At 55.0% G+C, this 18,673-nt stretch overlaps 5 protein-coding genes across 5 annotated transcripts; 2 read left to right on the plus strand and 3 right to left on the minus strand.

The window, feature by feature from the left end:
* Positions 1 to 839: 839 nt before the first annotated feature.
* Positions 840 to 1,417, minus strand: CABS01_13401 (uncharacterized protein; the record flags this gene model as incomplete). Its single annotated transcript, XM_060546744.1, has 2 exons — positions 840 to 1,094; positions 1,328 to 1,417. 2 exons carry the CDS (start codon positions 1,415 to 1,417, stop codon positions 840 to 842), a joined length of 345 nt encoding a protein of 114 aa, XP_060395076.1.
* A 4,056-nt stretch (positions 1,418 to 5,473) lies between these two features.
* CABS01_13402 (glycosyltransferase family 20) lies at positions 5,474 to 8,611 on the plus strand (the record flags this gene model as incomplete). Its single annotated transcript, XM_060546745.1, has 3 exons — positions 5,474 to 5,965; positions 6,058 to 8,002; positions 8,064 to 8,611. 3 exons carry the CDS (start codon positions 5,474 to 5,476, stop codon positions 8,609 to 8,611), a joined length of 2,985 nt encoding a protein of 994 aa, XP_060395077.1.
* Positions 8,612 to 9,898: 1,287 nt separating this feature from the next.
* Positions 9,899 to 12,489, plus strand: CABS01_13403 (subtilase; the record flags this gene model as incomplete). The annotated part of the gene is made up of 6 exons (XM_060546746.1): positions 9,899 to 10,022; positions 10,113 to 11,562; positions 11,616 to 11,819; positions 11,875 to 11,962; positions 12,025 to 12,290; positions 12,360 to 12,489. The coding sequence occupies 6 exons, from the start codon at positions 9,899 to 9,901 to the stop codon at positions 12,487 to 12,489; spliced, it is 2,262 nt and encodes a 753-aa protein (XP_060395078.1).
* Positions 12,490 to 12,747: 258 nt separating this feature from the next.
* CABS01_13404 (uncharacterized protein) lies at positions 12,748 to 13,773 on the minus strand (the record flags this gene model as incomplete). The annotated part of the gene is made up of 4 exons (XM_060546747.1): positions 12,748 to 13,157; positions 13,346 to 13,427; positions 13,486 to 13,612; positions 13,748 to 13,773. The coding sequence occupies 4 exons, from the start codon at positions 13,771 to 13,773 to the stop codon at positions 12,748 to 12,750; spliced, it is 645 nt and encodes a 214-aa protein (XP_060395079.1).
* A 513-nt stretch (positions 13,774 to 14,286) lies between these two features.
* On the minus strand, positions 14,287 to 16,756 carry CABS01_13405 (uncharacterized protein; the record flags this gene model as incomplete). Its single annotated transcript, XM_060546748.1, has 2 exons — positions 14,287 to 16,580; positions 16,642 to 16,756. The coding sequence occupies 2 exons, from the start codon at positions 16,754 to 16,756 to the stop codon at positions 14,287 to 14,289; spliced, it is 2,409 nt and encodes an 802-aa protein (XP_060395080.1).
* Positions 16,757 to 18,673: the final 1,917 nt, after the last annotated feature.

Consider the following 18,673-nt stretch of genomic DNA (forward strand, 5'->3'; position numbering starts at 1 on the left):
CTTGGTTAGAAAGACAGTATCGAGTACTCGCACGTTGATAGTAAAAGATCGGGATGAGTGACATATCATGGGTTTGCGAGTATGTTACTGGGGAAGCTTATGATATGCTAACTGGATATTCTGAGAACACCACTCGTTTTCAAGACCAGGTTAGCTCACCGAGAAGGTTACCAGAAGTGTCAATTTGCAACATGGATCATTGATTAGACGCGGTTATGATGCGATCAAACCATAGAAGCACATGAGTCCAGTAACGATCTTGATTAGAGTATAGGCATTCACAACGGGTTGCAAATGGCGCGTAGAGTCGAGATCAATCGAGGTTGAAGAGTGCAAAGTTCCACCACTTGCGAGAACCTCTCGCAAGATCATGTACTCTCGGCGCGATCATCCGAAAGATCACGTACGGCAACCAGTAAGAGTGCTCCTAAATGGCGCAGTCGGGACCAAAGATGCACGCAATCAGGCTTGAACTACCATGCCCCCGAAGATGAGGAAACGTGGTTGGCCTTTTCGGGACTCTTCGCCCACGATGCGAATATGGAAGTGGTACAGCAACAGCCACTAGAGAGGCGGGATTGGCGCCATGTGCCTGGCCTGGTGGCGGGGAGATTCTCCCGCTGTTCGGACCAAAAGAAGGCCTTATCTGTGGTCGCATGCAGTAGCAGTTGTATCGGGCGTCGAGATCAGACGGAGGACTACGGCCCTGCATCGACTTTCGGGCAGAGTCGGTGGCATTGGGTGCCGTAGAGTGGCAGAAGAGAAGGAAAATGGCTCAGATGTTGTGCGATGCCGTTCGGCCTGATGTGATGGATTGGGCGGTCACTGGTGAAGCTGCTTTAGAGAGCGTCGGTTAGTGCAGCCATGAGCACTACGGCGTAATAGAGAGAATGGCCGAGAGAGACGGGGAACCAACCTCTCGGCGTAGCCTGGTGGAAGCTGGGTCTAGGCCCGACGAGGAGTGAAGATGGGATGAAGATATGGGGAGGACGAGATAGCAGACCCATGGGGTTTGTGGATATGCTGGGCAGAGCGCGAAGAGCTTTGAGACCGGTCTGGGCGTCGTCTTCTGCGGGCCGTAACGCACTAGGAAGTGAAGCAAAAGAGTTGCATGTCTACACCTGTACAGACTTTTATCTCGTTTGCGGCTTCTTGGCTGAATTCTGGACGACGAGATGAGGGGGGGGGGGGGGGACGCTGCGTGGTTGCGTCACAAGCCTGAGAACCCGCGCGTCTCGCCGCCGTGCCAATGTCCCCACCACAACCAGAGAATAAGGGGATGAGTCGAAGTCCCCCGCGGGAACTGGGTCTCACATCTGGGCCCCACCCGCGTGGCCAGGGGTGGGGAGGGGGGGGGGGGGGGGGGGCACTCGTCAGTTGCGTTCCAAAGCTCTGAAGCTCCAGCTGTCTGTGCCATGGCAAAGTTCCAACTCGATACAGAGCATAAAAGGCTGATAAGAGATCCTCCTAAGGTACTGGGTATCACAATTGTGAGCCCGATCCGATGACATGGGGATGGACGTGCTCCTCTTCCACTGTACCATCCGGGAATGGCCTACGCGGGTTCCTGTTTCTGGAGAGGGAACGGAGCGAGGCCGGCGGGCGATAGGTAATGCAGGTGAAGAGGGAATTGGCCGAGGGTGCATGATGGCATCTCCAGGCGCCGTAGTCTGCATTCTGCATTCTGCAGGCTGCAAGAAGTCATGGTTGCCCAGCCGTTGTTGGTCTAGTGGTTCTGTTGGAGTCTACTTCGTCGTTGACTCTCATGCATGGAATGAAGAGAGTTGACCCGTCTCGAAGCACGTTTCTCGTCAAGCCATCCAGTCATTGCTCATCCATGAGCCAAGCCGTGGTCACTGGAAACGCGAGTTGCATATTGGGGAGGACGTTTAAAAAGGCGGTGGAACCCAGCGTGCTTGATGGTGGCCCCGGAATGGGCAGAATTGGATCACCATTCTATACACAGCATTCACAGTTCCGAGCGGGTCTATTCCTCTGCAGCTCTGAATTGAATCCAGCAGGTGAGTGGTTGCGTCCGGTCACGATCTCACTTGGTCTCTGTGCCGTCCGACGTGGCCTGATAGAGATAGACCAGACTTTGTGGTCTGCCTTTGCCTTTTGAAACGCATCAGTCAGTCCAGTGCAAGTCGGAGTCGCATTGCAGCAGCCAGCTTGAGGGAAGCCAGTTGTTTCGTCGCTCAAGGCGTCCTAGCCCGCATTCCGCGCCGCTCACCGTCTTTTCGGAAACCAAAACAGAGCAGAGCAGGCGGTTAGAGTTATCAACCCCGAGGCCGGAACACGCACGGGAAACGTTACGGTTACCGAAGTCTGTACACAAAGTACGCTTCAGCTTTGAGGCAACTTTATTGCAGAGTACAGAGTATCCGTAGAGAGCCTCACTCGAGTCACTATTTTGGCACTGGCCACTGAGTAGCAGAATAGGGGGCAAATAATTACCTCGAATTACGTCAGGTGGGTCATAACTTTCCACAGTTTACACAGTACAGGTAGTATAGAGTCCTTTGCATCAAGCAATGTTTGACCCGAATTTACGGCGGCTCTGTCATCGTGTTCTGATGGTGTCTGCGCCATCCGGGATGACCGCGGCGGCAGCTCAACGTGGCTCTCCCAGCAGGACGGGCACTATCAGACGGTGGCGGGGATGGCTTCAGTTGGGGACCAGCCGCGGGTTTAGTACCGCAGTAGGCTGGTAGAGAATAGGATAGTGTCCGGTCTGTCAGTCCAGCGGCCAGTTCCAGTGGGCTCAGCTCAGCTCACGCCACGAGATGATGAGATGCTAAGTTGTAGCCTGGCGTCCTTTTCTCGGCTCACAATGTGTTGTCTGGATGCTGCTAGTGCAAAATCCAATCAACTGGTGAGGGCCGAGAAGTTTGTGGGCTATGGACGGGGGGAAGGATCATTACTCAATCCCGCTATGGTGTTGTTTTGGGTCAATTATTGTATCTTTTTTGTTTGATTCTTTCCGATCCCCTGAATGCTTTTACGTACTTGGACCGTATCCCGTTTCCCACCGAGATTTCTCCATGTTTCCATGTTTCTACACTGTAATTGTGGAAGACTTGTTGGAGGGTCCGAACAATTGGGATATTTGAGAGATGCAATTTGGGTTGCATCACAAAGACATCATAGGGCACACAGACAACGGCAAGCAATGCAAGGTGTCACAAAGCACGGAGCTTAGAGCAGACAGAGACAGCGGCATCGACCAGGGCACATCCCACCATCCAAAGAGCCCATCAACTCGGGACCATCTCCGATTACCATGGACTTAAGACAAGATAGACAGCACCGGTACTCTAAAGCTGGCCCTGATGAACAGTATGGAGCACTCGATAGACCGGAGGCAATGACAGAACAGTTATTGGATCTTTTGCTTCTGATGGCCCCTTTTCGGAAGCATTGAGCCAATCCCGCCATAAACAATTCGTCCCATCCGAACCAGGCGAGTGGCCTGGCAGGGGGAGGGGGACTAAGTCCAGGTAACGGGCGAGTCGCGAGGAGGTATTCTCGGTGTATCCCGCCGCGTCGAAGGGGTGTGGAGAGACTTATGACGCAGCCATTTCCACTTGGTCTGTTACATGTTCAAGACCTTGGTCAAGATGGTCGTGGTTGTGTCTGTCTCCACGCCCAATCCCGGAACGATTCTTCCCCCCCCCCACCTCCATGATCCATCTCTGATCTCTCTCCTTGGAGTCTCCTGGTACGGACAGGTACCTAGTTATCGAGTTCTGGTCTGGCAATGCTCTGGGCGCAGAGAGGAACAAGCTGGAAGACGCCAGAGCTTGACCACGGTATCCTCCAGAGTCCCAGCATCTGCCAGGATTATGCAGCACCAAAATAGACAGTGGACGCTACGGAGTACTGTCTAATAGTACAATAGCGGTAGAGGCCGCAGTGACATGTGCTGCCCCTCGATGTCGGTTCAACACTTTGAGCATCTCGATTTGGGGTATTACTCACCACTATTTTTCAGCTCCGAGACACGGACAGTCGGCTAGGCGACCACTTCAAATGCTCAACTCTTGTTGAATTGTCTCTTTCATTATCAATCTGATCTCATCATCCAGCACCTAGTTGCAGAGAGGAGAAGAGAGAAGAAGAGACAGTGGGAAAGAAGAAAGAGGCCCCTGACGCAACGGTACAAGCCTCTACCAAGCAATACGGCGGCATTGGCATCATCCACCAAGGCCAATCATTGAGCTCATGAGAAAGCAGCAGTGGGTTCTGCGGTGCTCAGGCCGTGGTCTGTCAGTCTGCGATCCCTGGTGCCGCTCTTTTGTGTTTTCTGGAGACTTTTTCTTGGAGACTGGCCTGGGCCGGAGAAGACCATCCACCCACCACCCATGCTCACTATGCTGGTAGTGTTGTAGACTTGAGAAGAGAGTGAGAGGATAGGAGCAAAGCGTCCTGCAGCTGTCGTACTCTCTGATACCAAGTATCTGTTGCGTGTGTTTAGTGCTGAAAGGTACTTTGAATAATCCCTTCCATCGTATCACAGCACCAACGTTATTATTATTGTTACCATCCAAGAATACATCAAGAGAAAATCCCAAGAGCGAGAGAATACCCACCAAGAGGCATACGCGGCATTCTTTTCTGTCCATTGCTTGCATTGCTTGCATTCAACAGACACATTCCATCCAGGCTTGGAATTCACCTCCTTCAACTCCGTACCCCGGCTCAGAACCCCCACCACCTTGCGTCTCCCCCGTCACTCTGAACTCACCGTTGGATTGGTTTGGTTTGCCATCAGATCAGATCAGATACGGTTGCTTCCAGCTTGACTGACAATATCGTCTGGTTGCTTACTGCTTGCTGTGTTGCCCTGGTCTCTGTCTGGTCTTGGTCTGGATGTTCGGCTCGGCTCTGCTTGCTCTCTACACTATCCGGAAAGACTGTAGCTATTGTCTCTGGTCTTGTCTCTGGTGTATTCCTCTCCATTGCTGCATCCCTCCCCCGTATTCCGTCTTGCGTCTCCAGATCCCCCGGTCCAGCCCCAGCTCAGTCAGGTCCAGCCTCCAAGCGGTCAACCGTCGTCTTTTAGTCTGTCTTTGTCCGTCACTTTCTGAGCCTCTAGTCCTTCCCGTGCTTGCTCTTTCCATCCATCCATCCTTTTACTTTTCTTCCCTTGGTCACATTCTCATCTTTACATACACCTTTGCCTTCTCCTCCACGACTAGACGCAGCATCACCACCTTCACTTCATCTCAATCCTGGTCATACGTAGGGTGACATTTCCCACTTGAGGCTCGTCTGAATCTTCTGCCCGTGTCCCCCCTCTCGGCCTCTTTCTCGTCTCCCCCTGTTCCTTGGGACAGCCGCTAAGCCAAACTCTACACGTTCCCCGGCACACCACACTCAGCACCACCACCCACCTCTTTCGAGAGAAGAGCAGCAAAGAACAGAGACGGGAACAGTGTAAAGAGACTGAAGAAGAGAGAAAAGACGAGTCATGGAGCAACACTCCCCCGCGCCAGAGTCGACGGGCGTCAACCCCGCCAACCCCGTGCTGCGAAGCATCGCCCTGTCGGACGCCGTGACGCCGGGCATCCACCAGCACACGTACAACTCTGCCGACAGCTCGCGCGCCCAATCGCCCAGCGGGAACAGCTACTTTCCTCCCTCCAACTACACCACCCACGACTCTCACCACCACCACCACCAGACTTCCTCTCAACAACAACCTCCCACGAGCAGCAGCAACAACATCACGAGCAATCCCACTTCGTCTCCCGCAAACACAGCTGCCTCAAATACCTCCAAAGTCCCTCCGTCGCCAGGCCCCGGCGACATCCTCAAGCGCATGACCCTCGCCGCCATGGGCCGTCGCGAGTCCCTCTCCCAGATTCGCAGCGCCAACCCAGACCTGCAGCTGAGCGGCAACATCATCTCGGCCACCTTCAACATTCCCCATTCCCTCAAGTACCGCAAAGGTTCCGACTGGGTGAGTTCACGTCTCTATCTCTGCTGTTCAAAAATCCCCTCAATTCGCGATCCTTCACCAGGACAACCCCGCTGACATCATCGCCATCGCAGGAATTAAAGGCGCGCCGCGGCCAATCCGCCCTCTTCGACTCCTTTGCCTACCTCTCTTCCGACGAGACCCCCTGGAACCACACCGTCGTCGCCTGGACCGGCGAGATCGATACCCCCCAAGACGTCCTGTCGCCGCCCGGCACCCCGCCCGCTACGACTGTACACTTCTCCTCCCTCAACACCTTCTCCGCGCCCGTCCCGATCGATGGCGATGCTCGCCTGCCCACGCCGCCTCCCAGCGAGGGCCTCTGGCTTCCCAAGGAGGACCAGGCCCGCCTCGAGACCCAGCTCGCCCATAGCAAGACCATCAAGACGGTGCCCGTCTGGCTCTGCGACGACGAGGAGCAGCAAGAAGCGGGCGTCCTCCTCAAGGACCAGAGCCGCTGGCGCCGCTACGCCGAACACGACCTCTACACCCTCTTCCACTACAAGCAGCACGAGCCCACCGACGGTCGCAAGGAGCGCTTGCAATGGGCCGACTACTACCGCATGAACCAAAAGTTTGCCAACCGCATCATCGACCTCTACAAGCCTGGCGACATTGTCATTGTTCACGACTACTACCTCATGCTGCTGCCCAGCATGCTCCGCCAGCGCGTCCCCAATATGAACATCTCCTTCTTCCTCCACTCGCCCTTCCCCTCCTCCGAGTTCTTGCGCTGCCTCCCCCGTCGCAAGGAGGTTCTCGAGGGCGTCCTCGGCTCCAACCTCGTCGGTTTCCAGTCCTACAGCTACTCGCGCCACTTCTCCAGCTGCTGTACCCGCGTTCTCGGCTTCCCATCGGATAGCGGCGGTGTCGATGCCTACGGTGCGCGCGTGCAGGTCGGTGTCTTTCCCATTGGTATTAACGCCGACAAGTGCGAAATGTACGCCTGGACCGACGCCGTCACCGAAAAGTACGACGCTCTCAAGAAGCTGTACGAGGGCAAGAAGATTATTGTCGGTCGCGACCGCCTCGATTCCGTTCGCGGTGTCGCCCAGAAGCTTCAGGCTTTTGAGCGCTTCCTCGAAATGTACCCCGACTGGCGCGAAAAGGTCGTCCTCATCCAGGTCACCTCCCCCACCAGCATCGAGGAGGAAAAGGACGACGATGGTTCCGAGTCCCGCATCGCGACCCGCGTCAACGAGCTCGTCATGCGCATCAACGGCATGTACGGCAGCCTGGGCTTCTCCCCCGTCCAGCACTACCCCCAGTACCTCAGCCAGGACGAGTACTTTGCTCTCCTCCGCGCCGCCGACATTGGCCTCATCACCTCGGTCCGTGACGGCATGAACACGACGAGCATGGAGTATGTCATCTGCCAGCGCGAGGGTCACGGCCCCCTCATCCTCTCAGAGTTCAGCGGTACTGCCGGTAGCCTTAAGGACGCCATCCACATTAACCCCTGGGACCTCAGCGGTGTCGCCGTCGAGATCAACAACGCCCTCACAATGACGCCCGAGAAGCGCATGAACATGCAGGCCAACCTCTACAACCACGTCACCACCCGAAACGTCCAGAGCTGGATCGATAACTTCATCCGCAAGCACGTCCACGTTCTCGGCACCCAGAAGAACGTAGCCGCCACCCCTCTCCTCGACCGCGCCACCCTCCTCAAGACCTACCGTGAAGCCGGCAAGCGCCTCTTCATGTTCGACTACGACGGTACCCTTACCCCCATCGTCCGCGAGCCCAGCGCTGCCGTCCCCTCCGAGCGCGTCCTGCAGACCCTCAAGGCCCTCGCCAGCGACGAGCAGAACGCTGTTTGGATCATCTCGGGCCGCGATCAAGAATTCCTCACCCAGCACCTTGGCCACATTGCCGGTCTTGGTTTCAGCGCTGAGCACGGCAGCTTCATGAAGAATCCCGGCTCCGACGAGTGGGTCAACCTTGCCGACGAGTTCGATATGGGCTGGCAGGCCGAGGTCATGGCCTGCTTCCAGTCCTTCACCGACAGAGTGCCCGGTATGTTTGGGTTGCCTTTATTGATGAGTAAATCACGAGAACATTTGCTAACATGAACAAGGCTCCTTTGTCGAGCGCAAGCGCTGCGCCCTCACATGGCACTACCGTCTTGCCGACCCGGAGCAGGGCATCCACATGGCCCGCGAGTGCCAAAAGGAGCTCGAGTCAACAGTGGCGCAAAAGTGGGATGTCGAGGTCATGGCAGGCAAGGCCAATCTCGAGGTCAGGCCGACGTTTATCAACAAGGGCGAGATTGCGAAGCGCCTCGTACACACCTACAACTCGGCCCCCGCGTCCGAGAAGCACCCCGGCCCCGTCGAATTCGTCCTCTGCTTGGGCGACGACTTCACCGACGAGGACATGTTCCGCGCCCTCAACGGCCTGTCGGGCACCGAGGTCCAGCACGAGCACATCTTCACCGTTACTGTCGGTGCCAGCACAAAGGTCACTTTGGCGAGATGGCATCTGCTAGAGCCCGAGGACGTGGTCGAGTGTGTCGCGTTGCTGGCGGGAGTCGGTCTCGGCGGCGAGGCTCACGAGCACTTTGGCCAGGTCAACTTGGCCGCTCTGAGCACGGTCGAGGGACACATTCCCGAGTCGGAGAAGTGACTAAAGAAGAAGCCAAGTAAGCTGTGATGAGGGAAGAAGAGCATACAGCGGGGGGAGTCATACAGCCGGGAGTATGGATAGACAGCGGCATTCTTTGATTTTAGTGTCATTACCTCAGCCGCCGGTATTTGCCTTTTTTTTTTCCACCTGTTTTGATATTCACACAGACACACACACACTCGCCGATGAACAGAGCGAAAAGTCATCGAGCAACATGGGAGGTGGTTGATACGAGGCATGATGCATGGGCTCAGCATGGGAGCGGAACAGCCCAGAGAGACGGGCTAGATGCATATAGACTACATTCTTATCCTACACATTGGACTTCATATCTGCACATTCGCTTCAATGCGATGACAATGTGATGCTTCTAGTGATCTTGGTGATGCCCCCCTCCCTCTTCACATGTCTTATTCACATGTCTTAGCAGCTCCAAGATGGTGTGTGTAACGGCCCCAGAAAACAACGTCACATTGACAGCGGCTGTGCTCGAGATCGTCGGATCTACAGCCCGGTTCCTGGCATACGCTCGGGCGGAATGGCCGAAACTCAATTGAAGCTTGTTTGCTCCGTTGGGACGGACGAATCACTTGTTTTCAATTGGAAATGTTTGGACGAAAAAGTATCCTGATCGTGTACACAGAGAGACTCGCAACTCTCAGATTGACAACACCACGGACTCGTTGCCTCTCGGAGCATTATTGAATAGAGTGTCGGTGACTCCCGAAGAGCACGTTTTCGCAGGTTCAAGATCCTAGTCGTGTGGATCTCTTGGCGAATGCTACGATTCTCGGGGCTGGAGATGCGATTCTTGATGCTCAGTAGTGAGCAAACAAGGCCTCATCCATCACTATGAGCACCTTGCGATTTGATGACTGACATAACTACCTGTCGCGAGTAGTTAGATGTAATTGTAGACAACTTAAAGACTCGATCTCGCTCGATGTATCCATCATCTCATCAGCCATACCCAGCGCTGTCTTGGCACATCCTGCCATAGCGAGATCGGACCCATCACCGCTTTCGACCTCCCTCTTTGAGCTTCCTGATCCGACGTTGGATTATCAAAAAGAGAACGAGCACATTACAGAACCCTTGCTCGCATGAGATGCGGGGCAATTGATACCCATTGCTGGAGACTGCGAATTGTGCGTAGAGAAGCGTATGATGAGTTGTCGCGATGGTTTAAAGGTCGGTATGCTCGCTGTCTCTATACCCGACAAGATGCAGCCACCAGTCACAGCAAACTCGTGACGGTAGATGTGAAGAACTTGGCCGAGAACCACGATGCGCTGCCTTTGGATCTTGTCCGCCCTCGCCTGGGTCGCCAAGGCCGCCGCTCAAGACATCACCGACGACGACTCTCCAAAGATTGAAGCACACCGCTTCATCATCGAATTCGCCAGCGCAAGTCCTCTCACCATCTCTAACTAACTCCTCAAGACTGACCAACAACAGGGCACCCACGCCAAAACCAAACGCGACGAACTCTCCTCCACAGGAATCCGCGTCCTCAAAACCTTTGACTCGCCACTCTTCTCCGGCGCGAGTCTAGAGACAAACAACCACTCCCTCGAATCCCTCCTCATCCTCCCAGACATCGTGGCCGTCTGGCCCAACATGCAGGCATACCTCATCGCCCCCGTCAAGCGCCAAGTCGCAGTCGACCCTACCGCGGCAGCAGCCCACGCAGTACACTGGGCCACGGGCGTCGATGAAATCCACCAACAAGGCGTCCGCGGGCAGGGCGTGAAAGTCGGCATCGTCGATACGGGCGTATGGTACAAACACACCGCCCTAGGCGCGGGTTTTGGCCCCGGGTTCAAGGTTGCCGGCGGCCGGGACCTCGTCGGGGACGGGTGGGTCGTCGGCACCGAGAAGAAGCCCGATGCGGACCCGGCTGATGAGCAATGGCACGGGACGCATGTTGCGGGGATCCTTGCCGGGGAGGATGTTTCTACCGGGTGGGTTGGCGTTGCGCCTGATGCGAGTTTGTATTCGTATAAAGTCTTTGGTCCGGGTGATGGGACGGATCAAGCGACTATTATCGATGCGTTCCTCCGCGCGCACGAGGATGGGATGGATGTTATTACTGCTAGCATCGGCGGTCGAGGGGGATTCGCGAGTAATGCCTGGGCTGTCGTTGCGAGCCGGATCGCTGCTGAGGGCGTGGTCGTCACCATTGGCGCCGGGAACTCGGGGAACGGAGGGGCGTACTACGCCAGCACGGGCAGCTCTGGTGAGAATGTGCTTAGTGTTGCGAGCGCGGAGGTGAAGCGCGATGAGGTGAAGGGAGAAGAGGTGCTGCGGCCGTCGTATTTCACGAGTTGGGGCGGGTTATATGATTTGTCTGTCAAACCTGATGTTGCTGCGCCAGGGACGGATGTGTTTAGTACGTGGCCTGGTGGGGGTGATAATGAGTTTGTGTTGCTGTCTGGGACGAGTATGGCTACACCTTATGTTGCTGGTGTTGCAGCGTTGTATATCTCTAAACATGGCGGAAGGAGTATTCACGGCAAGGGGTTTGCGAGGGACCTAAGTATGAGGATCATCTCGACGGGGGCCTCGTTGCCGTGGTTGTTGTATAGTGGCGAGGCGGATCAGGCGTATCGGGCGCCGTCGCAGCAGGTTGGTGGTGGGCTTGTTGATGCGGCCAAGGTTGTTGGATATCGAACGAGCTTGGAGCTGACGAGGTTTGGGCTGAACGATACTGCCAACTTCCGCGCGAATCAAGGGGCCCTGGTCAGGAATGGGGGAAATGAGACGGTGAGGTATAGCTTCGAGGCTGAGCGTTGGGCTGGGGTTGAGATGCTCAAGGCGTTTGACGGACGCGACCCGGGAGAGACGCCAAGGATTAAGTATAGGGCAGAGATTTTGCCTAGTAATATCTCGGCGAGGGTTACGGTGCCGGAGGAGTTTGTGTTGGGTCCTGGAGAGGAGAGACGAGCAGAGTGAGTTCCCCTCTTTGAAGAACGGATGTTGAGGATGAGGCTAACTTCCCTAGATTCATCTTTGAGGCGCCAGAGGGGGTTAACGAAACAGCGCTCCCGGCCTACGGTGGTCGTCTCTTGGTCAAGGGCGACAACGGGGAGACTGTATCCGTTCCCTACCAAGGGTTGGCTTTCGACTTGCAGAAGCAGATGGAAAGTCCCTTCCATGGGACCTACCCATGGTTGAGGTCGACGAGCGCGTATAGTAACAAGACGACGTGAGTGTGGTGTGGCCATGGACCCGTTGGTACATGAAGCTGACTTGAACTACAGCTTCAGCTTTGAACTCGCCAGTGGTATACAAGACTTCCCCATGATGTTCATGAAGGCCAAATGGGGCACAAGAGAGGTTCGGTGGGATGTAAGCCAACTTCAACACCCAACCCTTTGGCAGTACGGCTTGATACTAACCCAAAGCACCAGATTTATGAATCCAACTTTAACGAGGCGCGAGACTGGGAGTACCCTCCCGTGTCCGGACAACGAGGCTACATCGGCGCAGCCACATCCTGGGCCTCTGCCGGTAAGACGTCGAGCTTCAACCCCGCTCGTCACAACGCCAGCGATAATTTCTCGTTCCCAGAGACTGATGTCGCGAGAAACGCACTGACGACGGGCGGGTTCACGACAGCGTACTATTGGTTTGGCAAGTTGGGCGACGGAAGTGTCATGGCACCGGGCAATTACACGTGAGTTCTTACACCACCGTCCCCAGCAGATGATGTGCCTTGGATTAAACGATGCTGACTTGGAAACAGAATGAGGTTTGCGGTGCTGCTACCATTTGCTGATCCCCAGCTAAGTGAGAGCTGGAAGGGGTTGACGACCAAGTTCACAGTCTTGCCGAAAATTGGGAACAGCACGATCAATAGAAGGGGATTCTGGTGAGAAGCTGGGCGTTCTCCGTAAGAATATTGTGAATGATTTACTGTCTCGAAGTTCCCATAGGTGCATCGTTGGCTTGGGCAAGTCCTTGTAGTGAGTGCCTCGTCTCTATGCCAGTCGTTCGATCTCAGGTCCAGTGGCAGGCCCACTCATAAGTGTCCCTAGCATGTACACAGTCCATCCACGCCCTGTTATTGAACTCCGAAACTGTCTGAGAGGAAAATTGAGCCTTTCTTCTCTAATCCTCCTAGTGATTCCTGATTACTGAAGTCGTTGGACACCGTCATCGACGAGCTTGATCATGCAATCGCTGCCAAAGTCTGGTTGCTCCTGGCACAGAGTCTTAAACTCAGGCATCTGGAGATGCAGCTTCCGGGCCCATGGCTTGCCAAGCGTAATCTCCAAGAATGTTGCCTTGAGAATGTGTGTGTTGTCCACGTCTTGGTAGTCTGTATAGAGAAGTCGGCCGGCATTGACCCAATCTTGGGGGCTGGGTTGGTGCATGCCTGTGAATATGGCTGCCCGTTGTGTACGGGATAATGTGTAGGCTGTGAGCTCCCACTCAACTTCGGAGCAGAGGACCTTCACCAAGAAGTAATCGCCTAGTGTCCAGAGCTGAATGGCGGTGTGCAGGAAGGTGTCGTTCTGGCAGACGCTGTAAAAGTCGAATACTGTTCGACGGTTCGCTTAGCCAATATCCTCCAAGGTGCCTCAAGGGTGAAGCTCGACTTATGAAAGGAGTATGTATCGTATCCAGTGGATTTCATTGACAACAGTGTAACCTTCCCACCCACGATCATCAAAGGCATGCAGGGAGAAATAAAGAGCAGGAGGAGCGGGGCGAAGGAGGTCTGCTTACCACCGGTGTAGATGTAGTTGATGAGGAGATCCATTTGTTTCTCAGTGAAGCAGGTGATCTCGAAAATGCCAGTCTTGGCCTCCTATTAACAAGTTAGATTGTGCATTTACAATCTCCATTGTCTCTTTACAAAAACATACTGGCCAGTCGCCCGTCAAGCATCTCATGAAGTACTTGGAACGCGCGCACAAGATCGACTTGTGCAGATTCCATGTCTTGCCTTCGCACTTGATTTGGCAGTCTGAGAGCATGCCAGTCTTGAGGAGCCTGTGTGTCCCCCTTTGTCAGCTCCATCCTATCGAATGACGATTCCGGGCTGATGTATTCCTGATCCAAGTAGCCGAGGCTGAACACGACGCTAACCCGGATTTTTTCAAATGGTTCTTGCATCAGATGACTTACTCGTAATCATCGGATGAGAAGGTCATGGTGGTGCGCTATGGCGTGTGTAGTATAGATGTACTGCAGCCAAAGTTGAAAGAGAACCTGGACAAGTTTTTATAGCTGATGCGAAGACGATATCTCTGGATCACGGCCTTTGGGGGCAGGACCGAGCCCGACTGAGTTGCTCCTGCCTCCTTCCTCATGGTATAGTAAATTTGTGTATTCCCGCTTTTTCTGGCAGCTTAAAAACTGAATATAAATGTCACAGAAGTATCTCTTAAGACGTATCCAAGCCATGGCCGTAGTATACGAGAGAATCAGATCTGCTTCACGCTCATGCTCGATTCGCCTCTCTTGAGAAATGATCTGAGCACAGGAATACTTGAAGAATTCACAAGTTCGATATCAAGATAGAACGTGTTGTAGAAGAGAATGAATTGCAGCAAGAGGTATCTAGTCTATATCTATAGCACAGCGAGTCCAATCAGAACGTCAAGGACAATTGACTTCTAAAAAAGTATGTACAAAGAAAAAAAAAAGGTCAATGTCTGTCTGCCTTAAATGGTAATGTCCGCCGAGGCGCGGATGTCGCGCGAGCTGGAGCCGACAGAGAAGGTGTACTTGCCCTTGGCAATAGCCCACTGCTGAGCAACAGTATCCCAGTAGCTCACATCACGTCTGCGGACGCTGAAGGTCACGTCACCAGCAGCACCGGGGGCGAGGTCGATCTTCTCGAAACCGCGGAGCACGCGAGGGGGCTGGGCAGCCTCGGAGGGGAAGCTGACGTACAACTGGGCGACCTCGGCGCCCTGGACGCCACCGTCGTTCTTGATGTTGGTCTTGACGCTGACGACCTCCTCGAAGAGATCCTCCTCGCCACCGGGGACGAGGGTGCCGGTCGGGTAGGTGGAGTCGGCGGCGGTCTGGTTGGTGACCTTTGCGTCGACCTTGCCGTAGGTGAAGGCGGTGTAGCTGAGACCGTGGCCGAAGGGGTAGCGGACGGTCATGTTCTTGGAGTCGAAGTAGCGGTAGTCGATGAAGACGCCTTCGGTGAAGTCGCAGTCCTCGGTGTAGCAGATGGAGACGGGGTAGTCGTCGGCGTCCTTGGCAATGGTGTGAGACAGCTTGGCGCTGGGGTTGACGTTGCCGTAGAGGACATCGGCGATGGCGTTACCGCTCTCCTGGCCGAGGAGACCAGAGTAGATGACGGCGGTGATGTTCTCGTTGTCGATCCAGGCGTCGAGGATGCGGGGGCCGGCGGTGTTGACGACGACAACGGTGTTGTTGCAGTTGGAAGCGACGGAGGTAACCATGGCATCCTGCTCGTCGTCGTAGAGGAGGCTACGGTCGCCTCCCTCGCCGGAGTAGGAGTTGATGAAGGCAATGCAGACCTCGGAGTTCTCGGCGTAGTCGGTGAAGGAGGGAGTCATAGCAGTACCCTGACCAAGGTTGCCGAGGCCACCGCCGCCACCGCCGGTCATGCCTCCGCCGGTGCTGTTACCGCCCATGCCTCCGCCCATGCCGCCACCGGTGCTGTTGCTGGAAGAGCCGCCAGGAGGGCTGCCGCCGCCACCGCCGCCAGACATGCCGCCGGAAGAGGTGGAGGTGTAGGTGTTGTTAAGGAGCCACCAGATCATGCTGTTGTCGTCAATGGCGCGCTGGGTGATGGCCTGGAAAGGGGTGACGAGGTAGGGGAGCGAGAGCTGGCCGGAGCCGGTGCCGGAAGCAAGGTGACCCTGGTAGACGTCGCTGTCGGTACCCTGAACGCTGAAGGGCTGGTTGGGGCCGGCGAGGGCAGGGCCGGCGTGAGCACCAAAGAGGGAGATGGTACGGGGCTTCTGGAGAGGGAGACCAAGGCCGGAAGTGTTGGAGTTCTTGAGCAGGACGATGGACTCGCCGGCGACCTGGCGAATGAGCTTGGAGTGGTTGCCGCGGACGTCACGGTACTCGGTGGTGGAGGCCTTGGAGGGCTGCTTGCCGTCGTCGAGACCGACGTAGTAGTATCCAATGACGTTGCGGACGACCATGTCGTCGAGGCGGGCCTGGGTGAAGCTGCCGTTGTTGATGCCGGCAGTGAGGATGTCCTCGGTCCAGTAGGTGCTAGAGCCGTAGTCGAGACCGGCGTTGGCGGAGCCGTAGGAGGTGGACTGAGAGTTGACATCGGGGAAGACGAGACCGAGGAAACCGAACTCCTTCTTGAGGAGCTTGCTGACGAGGGCGTTGTTCTCGCAAGAGAGGGTGTCGTTGACGCGGGTCATGCCGCACATGACGGCCATCATGCCGGCCTGGACACCATCGGCAAAGGGCCAGGAGTAGAGCTCGTGGATGGTCTTGTCGTCGGCGTTGGAGGAGTAGACGTTGGTGGTGGTGGCGGAGATACCAGAAGATCGGTTAGTCTCCTGCTCGTTGAGGAGGAAATGACGGCCACCGGCGATGACACCAGCGGAGTTCATGCCGGAGATGGCCTTGCCCATGGCGATACCCGTGAGGTAGGGGTCGGAGCCAAAAGTCTCGGGGGTTCTTCCACCGTAAGGGGTGCGGCCGAGCGGGCCGGCCTCGGGTCCGTTGATGAGGTTGTAGCCCATGCCGTAGAATTCGTCACCGATGGCCTTGAACTGCTCCTCGATGAGCTGACGGTTCCAGCTCATGGTCAGGGCGTTGGCCATGCTGAAGCCGGAGACGTAGAACTGGTAGTTGATGCCGGAAACACCGTCCTTGTTGTTCAGGGCGGTCCAGGTGGCGTTGCCGGTAACGCTTTGGCCGGTGATGATGGAAACCTTGGCGGCGGTGTCGAGAGTCGCAACAAAGGCCTTGGCCTTCTGGTAGGCATCGTCGAAACGGCCGAGGGAGACTATTGATGACAGGTTAGGTATAAGTGAAAAACTTCACTTATAAGAGATGTAAGTACGTACCATATCCGTCGGCGAGAATGGCGTTGGTGAGGGTGGAAGAAGAGTTGGAGGCAGCAAATGCAGAAGAAGCGAAAGAAAGAGCGGCGAGCGCGCCCGCAGAAGCAGAAACCTTCATGCTGGGCAAGAAAAGCGAATGTCTAATAGTGGTTGAAGCAAAAGAATGAAACTGGTTGATGGGTGTTCATCTCAAGTCTACATCTTGGCGAAACGTCTGAACTTATATCAACGTTGTGTTTCCATGTTTTCCCATGTTTCCTCCTGTTTGCTCCTGTTTCCTATGGATTGCAGTTTCATGCTCCGCCGTCATCGTTGCGTGGCCGATGGGGCGATAGCGCCGACGTCCCGAGTTTACCTCCGTAGTTCGTGGTGATGATGATCCACGGTGAGCCCCATCCATCGGCGAAGTTCCACGACCCGGCATGTGGGGGATGCTCCCGGACACCGGGCTCAGATCTCGGCCTTATTCTTACAGGTCTTGTTCATTGACAACAGAATTCACGTAGGTATTGTCGAAATCATATTCATTCGAATTATCAAAGCTCATTATATTTTCTGTATATTTCCTAACGATTTGAGGACTATTGTACGCTGAGCTGTTTACTATCACAGCTCTGGTGTTGAAGTTTGTAAGCGGCGGCGGGAGGCGATATCGCGCGTCGCCAGGAGACTCACGATAAATTAAGGCTGCGAAGCGGGCCACATCTGAGCCACATCTCTAATGGCGTTTAAGTGTCTTTATCATGGAGACTCCGATTTCCCAGGGTCAAATGTATGCGAGAATTCTTTTCCAGGGCAGCGGAAAACCCGGGACCCATACCGGGAAATCCGAACTCTACGTGGGCGACGCGTGGCTGTCTCCGTAGAGGGACCTCGAATAATGCTATTCCCTGCTCGACGCACTAGAAAGTTAGAAACTCTGCAATCGGAGCCCATGGACTTGGGAAAGGGAACTAAAAGAAGCGGCCTCGCCCTTGGGGGCTACCGGGCTAGAATGCGCAATGTTCTAAAAGGGGTATTTTTCTGCTCGCAGATCCCGGAGGCGATCTTGACATCTGCGAGCTAAACCACGTGGATGGTAGCATTGGGCTATCACAATCATAATTCACAAGTGCGCCATTTTGCTTGGCGATGTTATCAGATGGACAATGGTAGCTGAAGTGTTGGACTCTTTGAGTTCCAAATCTCGGATCTTGATGGAAGCTGATCCGTCAGCCCAGCCAGAGGCGTTGAGATACCTCACGGTCTGCCCACTACGGCTGGATATCTAGACCAGTGCATGTGGTTACGCGGCAAAGCTTTGGGTGCGTCCGAGGGGCTGATGATAGGGTGACAGTGAGTCGATGGCGAGACATAGGCATAAGAGGGCGGGCGAGGCCGACATCAACAATCAAAACTTTACATGGTACCCCCCACTCAATCTTTGACAGGAGTCGCCGCCATGCCGCTGCTTCACTTCCAAAGTTCCTAATCGGCTTGGAGAGAGTCCCGCCGGCACAACCATTCCGGAGCCCCTGACGTTGGTGATAACTGTTGACTGTTATGCAGATTGTTACACATTGAAAGCTTCTGAGCCACAGCACCGCCTTGGACCGGATGAACGGCGTGTGAACCCGAACATGCGTCCTAGGATCCGACTCTAGAATTAGAAGAGGGCGGCCGCGCAGGCGATGAACTAAAACTTAGGCACGGCTCTACTCTAAGAACGGGCGAGCCGCATCGGCCGGACATAAAATCTAGCCCCCCGGCCCGCTTCAAGGGCGATAACCGAAGCTTGGCGATTTTGAGAATGCTTTAAGGAGCACGAATGCCTTGAGCGGCGATGCATACGTCACCTGCACTGCGTTGGCGCTCACCTTTTCGCATATTTTGCACTCTACCTAGACTTGTGGCCCGCGATGTTGTTAGTGCTGAGCAGAGCCAGTGCTGAGTTGATGCATTTGAATTCTATGGCCTAAAGATCCATAAGCGCCAGAAAGAATAATTCATACCATCAAAGCTCTTTCACAAGGCGCGTGTTTGAGTTAGGTTGGTT

The sequence above is a fragment of the Colletotrichum abscissum genome, assembly GCF_030869225.1.
Source record: "Colletotrichum abscissum strain IMI 504890 chromosome Unknown Scaffold_44.1, whole genome shotgun sequence".
In the NCBI taxonomy this organism is placed as follows: Eukaryota; Fungi; Ascomycota; class Sordariomycetes; order Glomerellales; family Glomerellaceae; genus Colletotrichum; species Colletotrichum abscissum.